General features: G+C 41.2%; 1 protein-coding gene across 2 annotated transcripts in view; it reads left to right on the top strand.

Moving 5' to 3' along the window:
- The first annotated feature begins 1848 nt into the window (after positions 1-1848).
- The window catches only part of adamts17 (ADAM metallopeptidase with thrombospondin type 1 motif, 17), a 143072-nt gene continuing 127419 nt past the window's right edge, over positions 1849-17501 (top strand). For both annotated transcript variants that reach the window (XM_030076458.1, XM_030076467.1), the window contains exons 1-3: positions 1849-2008; positions 2409-2773; positions 10764-10959. In XM_030076458.1, the coding sequence (XP_029932318.1) occupies positions 1945-2008; positions 2409-2773; positions 10764-10959 (625 nt within the window). In that variant the 5' untranslated portion in view covers positions 1849-1944. The remainder of the gene's footprint in view (positions 2009-2408; positions 2774-10763; positions 10960-17501) is intronic.

The raw sequence follows: 17501 nt of genomic DNA, 5'->3' as shown, positions 1-17501 counted from the left end.
TCAGAGATTTTTCCACCCTGACAAGAATAAAAGTCTCATGGGAAAAAAACTGAAAGTGAAAACATTGAGTACTTTTTTATGTTTTGGAAAGAAAATGGTCAAATTTAGAGATGAGTATCTGCGCAAAATATTTTCTATCTGGCAGCTTCAAAACAAAAATAACCATATCAAGCCTTAAAAATCCATGTTGATCAAACCCTGATGAGGACGCACAATTTGCACACACACACACACACACACACGCCCTTTTCATTCACAGACTGAACTCTGGAGCTGTCAGAGTCACTAAGTAATCCTCGGCATTCAACCCTCAGAGCCGCTCGTATATCGTTGGAGTGATCTGGGACCACAAACAAAATTTTGTTTATGACCACTAAAATGTTACAGCCAACTCTGCCAACCTTTGCGCTGTTATTGATTGACTCTCCAAAGTTTTCACTCCCCAATAACATTTTAAGACTTGTCATTCCCGTTCAACAGACAATGAAACACAAACTAGGGTTCAGCTGATGAACAGGGTTGATGCTGGCCTTTTATTGATCTTATCCAGTCAGCACTGTCCATCCAAACTAATGATAGACATGATGCAGCTTGAGTATGTATCGCTCCTTTGATCACTGAGACACTTTTTCTCAATGGGACCTGAGGTGACTCTAATCAGACATGATGATTCAAGTATACATGTCTCAGTAGAGTTTCAATGGTTTCTCACTGTCAATAATACAATTCTGGGTCATTTTTAAGTTGTTTTGGAATGAAAATGATTACATTTGAAGATATTCAGCATCGGCTCAACATATCAGCCATCAGCACCTTCATTCCAAAAGCCTCTGCCTTCAAAAACCCGTATCATCTGGCTGGCTGTATGGTAGTATGATGAATCACAGTGCTCCGTTAGGGTGAATTCATTCAGATAGATCAAACTGAGTCACATCGCTTGAGGCTTAAGCCTCTGATGTCTAATCTTTTCTCCTCTAATTGAAACACATTCTCTCTCCATTCCCAATTAGAAGCTGCTGGGAGCCTTTAACACAGGCCATTAGTTAAGCCAAGGCTAACGTCCATGTGTAATTTGTATTTTGTGTTCTCCATGTGCATTTTCTACAGTCATCCATCCAGGACAAAGAATCCAGACAGCACAGTTCTCAGGCGGAAATCAGTCGATTAATTTTGAATTAGTTCCTGACCAAAAATCACTGCAATATTCTATAATATTCCCACAGGATCTTATAGTATACCTGTGGTACTCAGTAGTAAACTTAGGGCGTGATTTACTGCATTATTTCATCTCCTATTGCTATGATATTCCTATAATATTCTTGTAAGGTCTTGTACAGGGTATTTGTGCTACTTAATAGTTTGTTTATAGTGGCCTTTCATCTACTCTATCACTATAATATTACTATAATGTTCTTACAGGATTTTATAGTGAGTCTGTGGTACTCAACAATAAGTATAAGCAAGGTTAATTTATATGCTCTAAAACATTTGAGCGTGAAGAATAAATTAATCATCTAAGACACACACACACACACACACACACACACACACACACACACACACACACACACACACACACACACACACACACACACGCATACACGCACACACAAAGCTTAAAAGCCAATTCCCTGCACTTTTTTCCTCCACTTTAAACCACGTGTAGGGTTTCACCCCAGACAGTGACGGACAGCTCCAGCGGCCAATGGCGAGGCAGGCATTTGTTAATCTATATGTCTGTGGGTCAATCGGGTGTCGTTAGGGGCAGGACCGGGCTGCAGTGGGCGTATCCAGAGCTACAAATTCACTCCAGTCTGAATTACAGCAACTTCTCCAACTTTAGGAAAAGTTGCGCAGTCCGCTCAGTGCTTTGCAAAGCGCTTCCATCCCCTCATAATATTCCCATCCATCCCTTTCAGATATTATACTGTGCTTGGCTTTATCATGCATGACAGCCATGTTATCCAGCTTGTCCTGCTGCTCTCCCTTCTCTGCATCGGATTGACTGGTGAGTACTGAGTTGGAATAGCCTTTACGCATGGGTTATATGCTTTGTACGTCTGTTTCTCACAGCTGTGGTTTAACCAAAGTCATTCCCGTCCCGAGTCAAAGAAAGGGAATGTATTTCAAGCACTCAATGTACTGGGCTATAACTCCCACATATGGGATTCTTTGCAAAGTTGCGCTGCGGCAATAACTATAATGAGTAATCAATGGACTAATGACTTGCACACTCTATCTAATTAGTGTTGGCTGCAGATGATAAAAACCACAAGCTCAGCTCTGAAGGTTCTGTGGCTTAAGTCAGTCACGCAGCATTAGGAGAGACAGTTCAGGCGGTTCACGAAGTCATGGGGCTATTTTTGCTCACCGTGGCTGGTTTTGATGTAAACTGTCCCTTCCCACAGCCCAGTCTGAGCTGGAGACAGATGAAGTGGTTCCCAGGCTGCTGTCCGGACAGGAGGCGCACCTGTCCCCAGACCAGACCCGGCGTGCCCTGCGGCGCCGCGGCCAGCGCTCCCTGGACGCCCCGGGGGGAGGTGACCCTGACCCGGATAACTTAGTCCTGTCACTGCCTGCCTTTGGAAAGAACTTGTACTTAAATCTGAGAAGGGACAGCACGTTTCTCTCGGGGGATTTCGTGGTGGAGGAGAGGCAAAAGGACCAGAGCGCAAAAGTGTCCCGCATCTCCAAGGACCGACTCTGCTTTTACTCGGGATGGATTGTCAATCACACCGACTCTCTGGCATCACTTAGCACCTGCGGAGGCTTGGTAAATGTTCCATCCTTGCACAGTTTCCCCCTTTCTTTCTTTCTTTCTTTCTTTCTTTCTTTCTTTCTTTCTTTCTTTCTTTCTTTCTTTTTTAAAGCTTGTGGAATTCATAGCCGTCAGGGTTTTCATTGCTTTGCAGGCTATACAGATGACATTTTAAGGCAGCAGGCTGGCCTATTGGTTCCAGACCTTCCTTCAACAGGATGATCAGGGTTCTCCCTCCCATGTTAGTGAGCACCTGCCCCTCTGAAGTGTCTTTGAACAAGACACTGAATCCCTGCCAGCTCAAGGGCTGCTGCTCTGCAGATGACCTCTGACCTCCCCGTGCAGGGGGGGTGAAATCCCCTACAGGCGCCAAAAAAGGTCCACATTAGTAAAGATATTTTGCTAAAGCTCTTTCCCAGAGCAGTGTGCAGTGAGTGCACAGGTAGGAGTTCATTGTCTTGCTCAGGGGCACATCAGCAGGGTGGATGCTTGCCTCAGGTCATTCAGTTGAAATATGGCATCTATAACCACTATAAGTTGCTACCCTATTTTTCTTATCCTTTTCTTATCCTAACCACTGTAGATCGCTCCACAGCAATCTACAGTGACTACACAGGTAAGTTACTCAGTGCCATGCTCAAGGACACTTTGACAGAACATGTGGTTGGTTCAGATTGATTAACTGAAATAATATTGGCCATTGATGAGACCTATTTAAAGGACCATACCAGTGATTTTGCATGTTTAGCATTATATATACAAAATGTATACACGTCCTATTTTTGCTAATCTTTTTACCAAAGCAAGCAGTTGTTTTTTAGAACTCTGATATCACTTTTGCTCCAGCCGCTGGTTTCCATTCACTCCACTGCGATATGAAAATGAACTTTCAGAGACTTCAAACTTTCTTCACACCAGTATTCCATAACTATAATAAAGTCCTCATTAGTGTTCCAAAAAGCAGCAGCAATGAAACTGTCTCTCCACCAGAGAACAGTCCCCAGGGAAACGCTTCACTCAACCAGTTAGTTATCAGTTGTATGGTTTATAAAGGTTGAATTCTTTGTAAGGCACAGGAGCAGAACATTATAAGGTGGGTGTTTCCACCAAAAATTCAAATTTGAAAATCACGGGATTTTGATTACATGTTTCTTTTTTGTAAATTTTTAGTACACCCACATGGTTTGCAAAATGGTTTGTTGCAATGTTAAATGTGGGTTAATTGTACCAAATGGGCCAGACATTCAAATCACTGGTATGATCCTTTAATTGTCTCTGTCTTCGTCAAAAGGGGGTGCATAGGTGGTCTCCAGCAAAATGAGGAACAGTTTAATTTCATTACAAGTCACAACTCACTAGAAACAATCCCAATTAGAGAGTGTGTTTGAATGACTTTTCGAATCGCATTACCATTGTCTTCCCACATATAAGTGTAGACAGTTGTAGTGAACTGAATACCAAGTTAGTAACAGCTGGCAAATCCTCCCACAGTGGTGTCTATGGAGTCTAATGGGAGCAGATTGGGTGTCCTAGCAAGTGAATCTGCTGTTCTATTCATTCCGAGTTTTCCCAGTTCACTCCAGTTTCCCCTGTTGAGTTGGAACCAGTCAGAAAAAGCCAATCAGTCAGCTCACTGACAGCATGACAGCTAATAGTCCAGGATATGGACTCACACATACACACATGCCACTGAAGCATGCCAAATATAATCACCCCAGATGCCTCCAAACTCAGAATGAAGTGGTGGCATGATAAAAAAATTCTTGTCATGTCTTTGATTTTAAGGTAAATACATCTGTTTTTTCTGTTCTAAACAGGTGCTGGATGATATTTGCAATGGTCAAAAAGTCATGAGGTTTTTTAATGTTATATCCCCTCATGGGAGCTAACTAGGTCACGCTGAGTGACACCTCGAGCAGGTCAAAGCCAGTCCCCCTCATACAGAAACACTCTTTGCCACAATGTAGTATGACTGGCCTGGGTGACACTGATCCGGGCTACACGCAGCACTATCCTGTCACAGCCTCTGCAGCTTAACCCTACATGTCAGCCAGGCCGGGTCAGCACACATACTGTTAATTTCTCAGTGTCGCACAGTGGCACCTCCAGACAGCTTTATTTATGTTGTTAAATTACTGGGTTGTTTTTGGCTTGGGTTCAGGTCAAACAAAAGCCCGCTGACGTTAGGTGTGTGTGTGTGTGTGTGTGTGTGTGTGTGTGTGTGTGTAAGGCTTTCCTATATGTGCCAGTAGGGTAGCCAGCATAGGAGCACTGTGGAAGAACTGGATTGTATTTGCACATCCAGCATGGCTTTTTATTGTTTGTTTATTATTTGCCCAGTTAAAATATAAAAAAAATATTAACATGAAAAAAAGAAAAATTGTGTGGGAGAGGTTGAAACCCCGCCACCCCTCAGCTGGGTTATGAAAATAACCGCCAATAAAAATGAGTAGTTACAAGACATCCGTAACTGAGCGCAGTAATGAAAATGTAGTAGAGTTCAGGAAAGTTATGTAATCACTGAAGTGAGGTGACAGATGAAGAGAAAAGTAAACATTAAATAAATCAATCCAAATATCATCAACAATATTTTATGGTAGTATGATAGTATAGCCTTAATAAATGGGTTTTATGTCACATATATGGAGCTTATTGAGACAGTGACATTGTAGCAGCAAAGTTTGAAGCTTGGCCTGATTCCAAACTCAAACAAGACTAACAAGAGGCGCTTGAGCTGCCTAATTGTTCCACCATAATCACCATGATATATTAAACATGACATGGTATGCTAATGATGTAATTAATTAAGTTAATTTATGCACTAATTAGCGAGTAATTCTCTGTCAACGCATTTGTCTTGATATAAAACATAGGAGGTATTAGTGTCAAGTGCATCCTAAAGCGTTAAGGAGTTGTAGTAGTTTCAATGAAATCAGGTTTTCCTTATTAATATGCAAATTTATGCAGCTCCAAATTCTACTCAGAAGAAGTTTCATGCATTGTTCATGAGTTAGTGTGTATCACAGGAGTGTGCCTACAGACAGACAGACAGGTGTCACCATGAATAATGGCCCACATACCACGTGACAGTATACTAAATAAACCTCCTCTAGGTAATCAAGCAATCAGTTAATCAATCAATCAGTGGTTATCAGTGGCACTACTTCAGATAGGTGGTTTAGCTTCAGATCTCACCTTTCATATTTTAGTTATGCATTGAGTTATACGGCTCTCTCCACCATAGCAGGCCTATGAATAGCATCACGTCTCCATGTTTGTCAGAATTCCATCTCTGCAGCGCAGCGACATTTGAAGCGTGGCTTGATCCCAGACTAAAACATAAGCTAAGACGAAACTTTATTCATCCTCAGCACCAATAAGTAACAGAGCCCAGCAGAGAAAAAACAACATTTTAACGTAAAACAAGCATGTAACCACCAAATGATACATAAAATAAAAGCAATAACTGGATGCATGGATGTTACAGTAAAGGCTTCTTATATGCATGGATTATGAAAAACCATTATGAGAAGTATAACTTGTGTGCAGCGTGCAGCCATGAGAGTGGTAGTGGAACTGAGGGAGATATGTGAATAGTGATATGTGAATGCAAACCACACAAGGCTAGAAATTCAACTCTTCTAGCCAAGGATGGATGGATTTTAAAAACCAATTCCACCTCCCTGCTATCATCTTTCTTTGCATGGTTGTGATATACCTTTCCGCTGTACCACGGCTAATGCCTATGAATAGTATCATGTCTCCATGTTTGTGGAGCTGTAGAAATACTTTAATCCATCCTCTAGTCCACATTATGCTGTGTAACAGCATTTGTTGGCCTCGGGGCTCAGCTGGGAGCTGGATGCCTGCAGAAACGCTGGAACAGACTTTAGCTGCTGCTCTATTTTACGGCATACCACACATTATTTAGAGCAGCCCGGTTCACAGTGGATGCTCTGTGGCAGCTGCTCATGCATTGTGTTGTGTCTTGTCTCTGTTTATTGTTCAAAGCCTCTCATATGTACTTTTGGAGATGGAAAAGGTAGAAAAGAAACTGATGTACCTGAGAGAGCGCAGTATGGTACGACCTCGGCTTCTCCGGACGCTTATCCAGCTAGTTTTCAGGATATTTGCACGATTTGACTGTGACATTATAGACTTCCCTCATCCTCCGCATACAAGAGCGCCCCAATTCGTGGAAATGCCTCACCGTGCTGCTGCTGCTCTTTCAGCTACAGTGGCTGTCTTTACTACCTTTTCCTTGTCAAAGAACATCTTATTTTCATCCCTGCTTCAACCCCTTGGTCACACCTGTCGCAGACTGGCCTCATTTGCTTTTCCATACACTGCAAAAACGCAAAGATTATTTGTCTTATTTCAAGTCAAAAATGTCTTATTTCTAGTCAAAATATCTCATTACACTTAAAATAAGACACGATCACCTCAGAAGTAAATTGTTTTTAGACAATTGTCTCTTGTTTCAAGTGAAAATTCACTTGAAAAAAGTGAACATTTGCTTGTTTCATTGGCAAAATTTGCCAGTGGAAAAAGTGAAAATTCACTTGAAATAAGTGAAAATTAGCTAGAAACAAGAAACAAATTTTGCCAATGAAACAAGCAAATTTTCACTTGAAACAAGAGACAATTGTCTAAAAACAAGTTACTTCTGAGGTGATCATGTCTTATTTTAAGTGTGATGAGATATTTTGACTAGGAATAAGACATTTTTGACTTGAAATAAGACAAATAATCTTGGTAAGATTTTGAGTTTTTGCAGTGTATTATGACTTTTTTGCTATTTAGAGGACCATTGCTGTGATTTTGAATGTTTGGCCCATTTGTTACCTGCATTTTACATCGCAGTTACCCATTTTGCAAAGATTTCAAAACATATAATCCAAGTCCCTCCATTTTCAAATGTGCATTTTTGCATGCGCTTTAAACACGTAGCAACATGCTTACTTAAAAGATCATTCCAGTGATTTTCAAATTAGATTTTTTGGGGGGTTGAAACAGCCACCTTATAACGTTCTGCTTCTGCGGCTGACAAAGTCGCCGACACTCATAAACCACAGAGCTGATAATTGGCTGTGTGAAGGTGTAAAGCAAGCGTTTCCTCAGGGACTATTTTCTGATGGGGAAACTATTTCAAGTCATCAAAACACAACAGTGCTGCTGCTTTTAGGAAAACTAATGTGGAGGACTTTATTACAGTGATGAATACTGGTGTGAAGAAAGTTTGAAGTCATTTTCATATCATAGTGGAATGAATGGAAACCAGTCGTTGGATAAAAGGTAGGAGTTCCAAAATATGACTGCTTGCTTTGGGAAAAGATTAGCAGAAACATGAAGTTTATACATTTTGTGGCTATTACGCTAAACATGCAAAATCACTGGCGTGGTCCTTTGAAGTAGTAATACCTTTGATTTTGCCTCTAGCTTTGGTTGCTTCACACTTCACACACTGCACTTCCCAGACATTGCCTGTCAGTCAAACAGAAATGTAAAATGCATCATTTTTTTTGTGACAATGGCTTTCATGAAATGGCTTCAAGTTGCATCTATCAATCAGCGCTGAACGGTATCCAAACCAACAGTTGTTCATGTGGTCGGGTGAAGTTCATGACCCTGTGGGAGCCATCAAACTTATTTCATACCAGTTTCAGTGTCATTAAACGGAAAATCAGGCTGGATTTTCTCATCTCCAGAAACCTTTCTGCTCAGAGTGATTTCTTCCCACATAAGTGCTGCGTCTAAGTGAGCAGCCCGTGGCAGTCATCCTCGCTCAATATCAGTCTGAGTCTCTCTAATCTATCTGCTGCTCTGCCCGTTGTCGCTCAATATACCTGCACACCCGAAAATATTTCCTATAAATGATTTTCTGGGAGCGAGTGTCAAGTGGCTGCTGCTTCTTTCGGGTGTTTTCATAACCTCAGGTCATTCTGAGTGAAAACAGGCTTCATCCTCCAACATGAGGTGGTTGGAGGTTTCCATAGGAACAGTATATGATCCCCGATAATAGTAGGGATGGCTTGTTAATGTCCTGTGAACCGATTTTCACAGGCCTGCCAGATGTACCTTTACAACATAGCCATGAATCCTGACCAAATGTTATAGCGGCTCTCCCCTCACATCTGCATGATTCGTGTATGGAGTGTGTCAGCGTGTCTCTGTGCATGTGTCGAAGCATGAACATGAGTGCATGCACACACACACACATAGACACACACCTCTTTATTCTCTGGTGCTTATGCAGAGGGTAGGTGTGTTGTGGTGCGTTTACAGAATAGTAATTGGTGAAATGTTCCATCTTGAACTATGGTGTCGCTTGAATGCTTCTGCTCCTGTGCTGCTCCTATTTTTTATTAATTCTTTTGTTTTGGTATGCACTACTGCAGTTATTTTGCACACCCTGCTGTCATTCATACTGTGGATCTCATACTTTTCATTCTTCTGTATTCTGCTGTGAATGGGGAATACTTCTACTTACAGTGGTGATGTTCAAGAGTCTTGTTTTGTGTGATTTTGTCTGTCTTCGGTGCCGAGCGCTTGCTTCTTTTCGAGCAAAACAGTTCTGGTTCTTGAACTATTTTGGGATTCTTGGAACCAAGGTGCTAACTAGCAAACTGGTCTACATTTTCACCAGTTTGGAGTCGAACCAATGCGACAGAGGTGTGGCCGGCTCATTGCACTGCAAAAACTCAAAATCTTACCAAGATTATTTGTCTTATTTCAAGTCAAAAATGTCTTATTACTAGTCAAAATATCTCATTACACTTAAAATAAGACATGATCACCTCAGAAGTAACTTGTTTTTAGACAATTGTCTCTTGTTTCAAGTGAAAATTTGCTTGAAACAAGTGAAAATTTGCTTGTTTCATTGGTAAAATTTGTTTCTTGTTTCTAGCTAATTTTCACTTATTTCAAGTGAATTTTCACTTTTTCCACTGGCAAATTTTGCCAATGAAACAAGCAAATTTTCACTTGTTTCAAGTGAATTTTCACTTGAAACAAGTGAAAATTGTCTAAAAACAATTTACTTCTGAGGTGATCATGTCTTATTTCAAGTGTAATGAGATATTTTGACTAGAAATAAGACATTTTTGACTTGAAATAAGACAAATAATCTTGGTAAGATTTTGCGTTTTTGCAGTGTGGCCACTAACTGGGACATAATTTGGTTATGGTTTCTCACAAACCCAGACTTCGCCAACTCTTAAACAATTCTGAGGTACAATTAACGTTTTTCTAGTACCCCCTTCAATTTTTTCCCCTGAAAATCAGGAGAGGTATAAATTGAAAGCATTTAATGTCATTAATGTCTCCATTGTCTTTCACTGTAGATAATACATTCTTACTCTTGTAGGTCTTCTCTAATTGGAACTGGCTCCGTTCTAATTCACAGACACCGTTCTAAGCATTTCTGCCAAAAATAAAGTGGTTTGGAACCCGCAGAGTTGGATCCTAACTGGAACCAAAACATAATTGGACCTGAGGAAAGAACTGTGATGCTGGTTCCCTAGTTAGCACCTTGGTTTCAAGACTCCTAAATGGAACAATTTCAAGCTGTTATTAGGTTCAACCAGAACTGTATTGGTTCCTTGTGGGTCGAAAAGGCCAAAGTAATGGGCTTTTTGCACCGCACTTCGACAGATGACCTGTCAATCAGATAGTGTGTCCAGTACTGTGACCTTTTTTCCTTGGGTTTCCTGTTAATGGAGTTTGAGTTTATGTCGGTGGCTCTATTTCTTTGTTTGTTCAGCCATGGTGGCCATCACCGCTCATGCTAACTACCTCCTCTTCTGTTCATTCCAAACAAACCAAACCTATAAAACGCAGAGTGCTGTAATTGCTGGTTGTGCTACATTTAAATATTCTCCATTCACTACTTGTATTCTATTTTTCTCTATTGTAGCCTGTCATTACTGTTGCTGCTGCAATAACCCAGTTTCCCCGTAGGGATCATAATATTCCATCCTATTTTATCTCTCTGTTCTCTTCACAGACCGGCCTTGTCCAAATAGGGAAGGAGAGCTTGTTTATCCAGCCGGTCAGTGAGAATGACCCATCTCAGTCATTTTCTGGACTTAAACACCGACTGGTCCGACATCGACGCTCGGCCATGTCCGGATCTGCTCCAGCCCCGGAAGCGGAGCATAACACTGCCGCTGACCAGCCCGAGTACTGTGGTACTGTACAAGGTGAGCTGAAGATGAAGGTGATGGATACGGTTTCATGGTTAGACTGACACATTGGTTTGTAGATATAGTAGGCCAGGCCTATTCAATTGGCGGCCCGCGGGCCACATGCGGCCCAGAAGCAATTCCCGAGTGGCCCAGCTCGTGGTTCAACCAAAAAAGCAGAGAAAAACATTCACGAGAATGAACTCGAAATCCCTGCAGTAGTTCAGAAAGTGAATGCAACACTCCACGTTGCCTAGTAACACACAACCAACTCACACTGCAGCGCGTTGTTTTGAAAGTTACTGATGCTAGCGGCTCAAAAGTATGTCTTTTTCAACCCTTAAACGAAAAATTGACGATGAAAACCGCCGTTTTAAATGTCTGGAAAATGTCTGGCCCAGCTTAAGGTCTCGGTTAAAAATCTGGCCCAACTGAATTTGTAATTGAATAGCCCTGTAGTAGGCTGACACTGGCCTTGTGTTAAAAATGGAACATCAGCCAGTCAGTGTCCTGCACCTCTGATATGATGGGTAAGATCCAGTGTGATTGATTATTTGTTATGGGATTGCCTTGCTTGTTTATGGGAAGATCTTCACCTGCGGTCATTCTAACGCGACATTTTGATCACATTTCAGTGATAATTACAGTTATTATCATTATTATCAGACTTTTACTGTCTCATGTTAAATGCAGGTGTGGAGGTTTGTCCATCCAGCCACGATATATTCTTTTCCAACTGTTTGGCACAAAAATGTTTAAATCTAAAGCCAGTGAACACCAAAATAGGCATCTTTAATACAGAAAACATCAGAATATTGGCGTCTGTAAAATATCAGTATTTTTCTTCATAAAACAATATTTGTCATGTATGATGGAGGCTTTCTGAACATAAGGGGTGTTTATTATGCACACCTCAGAAACCCTGAAAGATATTTTTAATTCCCCTGAAATGATGTGTGGGCAGTGGGCTGAATGAATGAACTCCTGTCTGCCTCCCCACCCTCCTCGCTCATGTGGGGCAGTTGAACAGCCCAGGGAAGCAGCTCTAATAAATCATAGGTTTCAGAGCAGCGTTTACTGGTATCTCCCATGCTTTGATGTTCATTCAGCTCCAGTGTGTTGTAAGAGTGGCTGCGTGGAATGCAGATGTTTCCTTATTTAATGTGAATCTCCTGTCTGCAAACTTCTTGTTGGAACCTGCTGAGCCGCTCGCTGCTAACGCTATCAAACACAGAGCAAACGTCTCCCTCCACTTTTACATTAATAATGTGCATATTTTCCTAACCCTTGGCTTCTCTTTGCCAAGATTATAGATTTTTCTTAGGCAGAGGAATTCATAGAGTGGATTTTTTTTTTTTTTTAATGGTAGAGCAAAGCTGGTCTCACTTCCCGTGAAGTAAAGTGTTTTTTGTACTCTGGAAACTTCTACCTGAACAAGGATCTAGTCAAAAACACTACTGACCAACTATCATGGAAAAAGTATAAATAGTTGCAGATTGGAGTTTTAGTTATACAAACATTTCTCAGAGACAAAGCTGCTGTGGAGACAGAAATAATCTCATTGGCTGAATTAAACCATCGTGGGTGGACCAAAGAACCACAGTTTTTCTGGCTACATAATTTGACCGCGGCCAAATGAAAAAGGGAGAGAATTCATCTTGTTTTTTTTTTTTTCAGTCGTGTCCCCTAAATTTACATTCCCATACAAATTAACTGCACTCTCAATTATGTTTAGAGGTAAAAGTAATTATTAAGGTACTTTGTTGTGGATTATGCTTGTTTCTGAGGTATCCCAAACACTTTTTTAATCAACATATCTTGTGTATCATGTTAGGGGGCATTTTTCATTTATTACCCCTTTACTTTAGCTACCGAAAACCACTTGGTTAAGGTTAACGAACGGTTAGGTTTAGGTACAAAAGCCACTTGGTTATGGTAATGTATTGTAATGTTTGCAGAAAACAAACAAAACAAACAAACTCTTGCTTTTTCACTGGACTAAAACTTGGGTGGCCTGGTTGATTGTAGGTTGTTGGACCCGCTTGCCACCCTACCTGCCTCCAAGTGCCTCTTTGAAACAAATGCTCTTGTAATACACTACAAACTAACATAATTCTAACATATTTCTATTTTTTATATATTCCTTGTTTATAGTGTATATATTGCTTGCTGCCATTTATCATCTGTTTATACTGTAAATTTGCACATTGCCCACATCTATGCGCATTGTATACATCGATGCAAACTGTTTTTTTGGTTTTTTGCACATTGGGTACTTAGATCTTTAGATTTCGAGTGTCATTTTTTATTCTTAATTTTTTATTTATTTAATCTTGTACTCTGTGGATACTGCTGAAAACTGTGAATTTCCTTCGGGATGAATAAAGTATCTATCTATCTATCTCTCATCTATCTAATCCACGACAAAAATATGTTCCCCTCAAAATGTAATTGAGAATGCAGTTTAGTATGAGAATGTAATTTTTAGGCGACAGGGCTTAAATTTATTTATTTATTTATTTTTGTAATAACTACAGTTTTACTTTCTGCCAAAAAGTTGTTTTCTTGCCATAGTAAACTATGATTAATTTTTGTACGTGAGAGGAGGCAAAGAGGCAAGAGTGGCATGTGCTTTTTCATACAAAACTGACGGGCCTGGAAGGCTCACAGATCCTTTGCCAGACATTGCACTGGAAGTGGCCACAAGTTGCCTCGAAGCATCACAGTGGATCACTTTCGGTCAGCGACCTAGCTAGCCTGCTGATGTTTCAAGACTATGAATGGTCACAAATCCATGAAAAAAGAAGTCCCTGCTGCTCCTGGTATGTTATTCATGTTTAATTTATACATTTTATCACTTTATTTATTCCATCTCTTCCTTTCAAGTTTGCCGGTTAGCTAACACGGGCCCTGAAGCTTAACTCAACCAGTGAGATTGTTTCTGCCTGCAAAGCGAGCTCTGCCTCTGAGAAATGTTTGCAGAACTAAAATCCGCTATTAACTCCAATCTGTTGTGGTAACCAGTTGCCAGCAGGGCGATAGCTAACCCCCTAACAACCTCCTCCGCTCATTCCTACCTTTAGCAGAGAGACACAACAAGATGAGCCGTCCAAGTGTGGAGAGAGGGGCCGCGCGCCACTCCAAGCTGCCTCGTGTTATCACGTTAGTTTGGAGACAATTAAAACCACTCTCAGACTTCTGCACAGCGTTTCCCCTGTGTTCAGTCATTAACCAGAACGGCTTGACCTTGAGAACTGGGCTGGACCCCCAAAGTTACATAACACCACCCAAGGAAAGACCACCAGCACTTTTGACAACCTGTATAAATAAATTCTTTCCATATGTTCATATCTGGGGCGCATGCAATAATTGAAACCTCTTTACATGAAAAAAAAAAAAAAGCTGGAGTTTGGTCAAAGAAAAAAAAAAAAAACATCCCAAGCTGTGTCTGTGTAGGCTGCAGTTTATGTGCCAGCTGTGTTGTAGTGACTGGACTATGACTGAACAGAGGCTTTCAAACATTCACAAACGTCCAAACAGCCTCCCACTGTACAGCCTCATTGTGATCAGATTTATTCACAGTGAGCCATGTGGGAACAACGGTCCACACTGGCTTGCACATCCTCTAATTGGGATCATTTCTCGTGAATTCAATTATAGTGAAGCTGATCTACTGCTTGTTTTGCTCGGGACCCTCTGAAACCCCCTCAAGAACCCCTAAGAGCCCCTTAAGCCACCCAAGGGTGCCTCAGGGGCCACCAACTTTAAGAACTTTGAGATCCAACTTTGAGAACCACGGTAATAGAGTGAGTCAAATGTGCAAGTGTGTAAATGGGAGGGTGTGAGCTTACAACTCTAGTGCTGGGCAGTAAAAAGCGATTCAAATGGTTTTTGAGTGTGTGTGTTAGAGAGAGGCAGAGAGAGGAATGATTCGATGAGAGAGTGTATGTATGTATGCACCTGGTGTCTTGAGGCGAGATGGATGAAGCGAGGTGCCAGATTTGGAAATTCTTTCCTCTGCACTCACGTCTGCCTGAGTCTGCAGCTTAATGGGGTTCTGCCAGTTAACTTTTCCTCCTTTCCTTTCTTCTTTTCTTTTTCCTTTCCTTTCCTTTCCTTTCCTTTCCTTTCCTTTCCTTTCCTTTCCTTTCCTTCTTCTCTTTCCTCTACTTTTACTCTCATTTTTGTTTTTTTGTCTTATTTCTTCTCCTCTCCTCTCCTCTCCTCTCCTCTCCTCTCCTCTCCTCTCCTCTCTTCTTTCTTATCGTCTCCTCTCCTCTCCTCTCCTCTCCTCTCCTCTCCTCTCCTCTCCTCCTCTTCTGGGCGGCCAACTCCAAAGCTTCCATTTCCTCCCCAAAACCACATGGTCTCTGGAGAGAGATGCAAACTGAGGCAGACTTTATATCCATTAAAAATCAGCTCCACGTCCTGAAGAATTCACAACACGACAAGCGCACGCACACACACACTCTCTCTCTCTCTCCCTCTCTCTCTCTCTCTCTCTCTCTCAAGCATTCTTTGTACAGCAGCAGCCCGGTCTGGCTGGATGGATGAAACTGTGTCATATTGCATAAGAGCCAGGAGAAGGAGGAAGCTGACTCTCTGAGAAGTGCCTGAGCAATATTTGTGAATTTTATTTGCTGACATTACACTTTTATTAGAAATGAAGGTATTTAGGAGTGTACAAGCAAAAAACAAACAAGCAAGTAGTAGTAACTTTACCTGAAGATCATGACTCAGTATCTTTAAAATCGGGAAGCTATGGTCCAGTTCTCTTTTGAATAACCAAGCACTTAAAGTAAACATTTTGCAGTTTATAAAAGGTTTTGCATTTGCTGCTCTAAACACTCTTTGGTTCTGGTAGTTCTTCTCTGGAAAAATCCTCCAGTACACAGGAAGTGTTTCTGTTTTGTTTGCAATAAACAGAAGAAGAGCAGGGTAGATAGCCTCCATGGCTGAACAGACAAAGAAAAGAGCGCCACCTACAGAAACTCAAACTGCAGTGCAAAAGCATCACAGCAAAGCGTGCTTTATCCTGAAGATGGCAAAGATGACAAAAAAAAAAAAAAAAGTTTCTTTGAAGAATACACTTCTCCCTTAGATTGCCATAATTTGCATTTTAGAGTTGAGTTGTTGCCATTTGAGCTTGCGGAGGTTTATACAGTCTTTATAGACTTTGTAGACTTTATAATATGAGAAGAGAAAAAATAGGCTTCCTGAACATAAAAGCAAGTTAAAATGTTATTTATTTATTTATTTATTTATTTTGCAGGATTTTTTTTTAAATTAAAAAAAAAAAAACATGTTCCCATTCAGCTTTTTAAATTAAACGCATCACAGTTTGCACAAAAAAAACCCCCCCCAAAAAAAACAGTTGAGGTGAAACCTTGCTACCAAAGCCAATGTTTGTGGCAGAATTTTAATTCTTACCATCATTGTGACCACAACCACAACAACAACAACAACAACAACAACAACAACAACAACAACAACAACAACAACAACAACAACAACAAATACTTATCCATACATACTTGTGCCTAATCCAACAAAAATGTCTCATTTGACTCAGTTATGGTTAAGGTCTTCCCACAGACAGCCAATGTAATATTGATTAATTCTACGGTAATCTGTACCATGTATCAAACTGCATCATGTCAATAACATTGGAAGCCAAAATCGGCCTCATAAACCCAAGAGGGAGACCAAAGCAGAGAGGGAGGTGGTGGTTGGTGTGTCTTTGGGGGAGGAAGGTGAAGGAAAGGTCAAACAGGATTTAAGTTTGACTGGCTGGGGAGATGGGGATCGGGATGATGAGTGAAGGGGAATTGATGAGTTAGACGAGTAGTGAAAGAAGAGGTGACAGAATGGGGTTGACGGAGATAGGCAGAAGTGAAAGGCAGAGCTACAGCTGTGAGAGTACGCCAGGGTTATGGGGTGCAAGCTGAAGAGGAAAACAAGCTACATATCTATGCAGCATGGGAATGTGAATTTGAATGCCATAACCAAGATGTTATTGAATGCATTGCTTCACCCCTCCCTCCTCCTCCCCCATACCGCAACAGCTTGAGAACCAGATGATGATCACTGTTTATGATGGTGTAATATCACTTGTGCAGATAGAGCGATCAGCCAGGCAGTGTGAGTGATAGCAGCCAGGCCTGTGGTCAGATCCACACTGCAAGAGAATCTGAAAAATGCTGGAACACCCTCCAAATCCTCTCAGTGCTCAATCCCTTTACAGACACCGGCTATATGGGCTAGCCATTCTGCATTTTTGTTGCTCCAAGGAATGTTGAAATTTTGGCTCAGCAAAACCTCCCAGCTAATTGTGAGTGTGAGTGTGTGCGTGTGCATATATGTGTGCGAGAGGCATGAGGTCTGGTCTGTGGTGGGCTCTGTACAAATGTGGAATTATATTTCCCCTGCACAATAGTATCATTTGTGAAAAGTAGCACACAATCGGTCCTTCACTTGCTGCTCTTGACCACTGAACTAGGAGACAGCTTTTTTAAAAATTATTATTCTTTCTCTGGTGGCCTGTTGTCCTGCCCCCGATA

This window comes from Myripristis murdjan, chromosome 3 (genome assembly GCF_902150065.1).
Source record: "Myripristis murdjan chromosome 3, fMyrMur1.1, whole genome shotgun sequence".
In the NCBI taxonomy this organism is placed as follows: Eukaryota; Metazoa; Chordata; class Actinopteri; order Holocentriformes; family Holocentridae; genus Myripristis; species Myripristis murdjan.
This window is presented reverse-complemented; position numbering and strand designations above follow the sequence as displayed.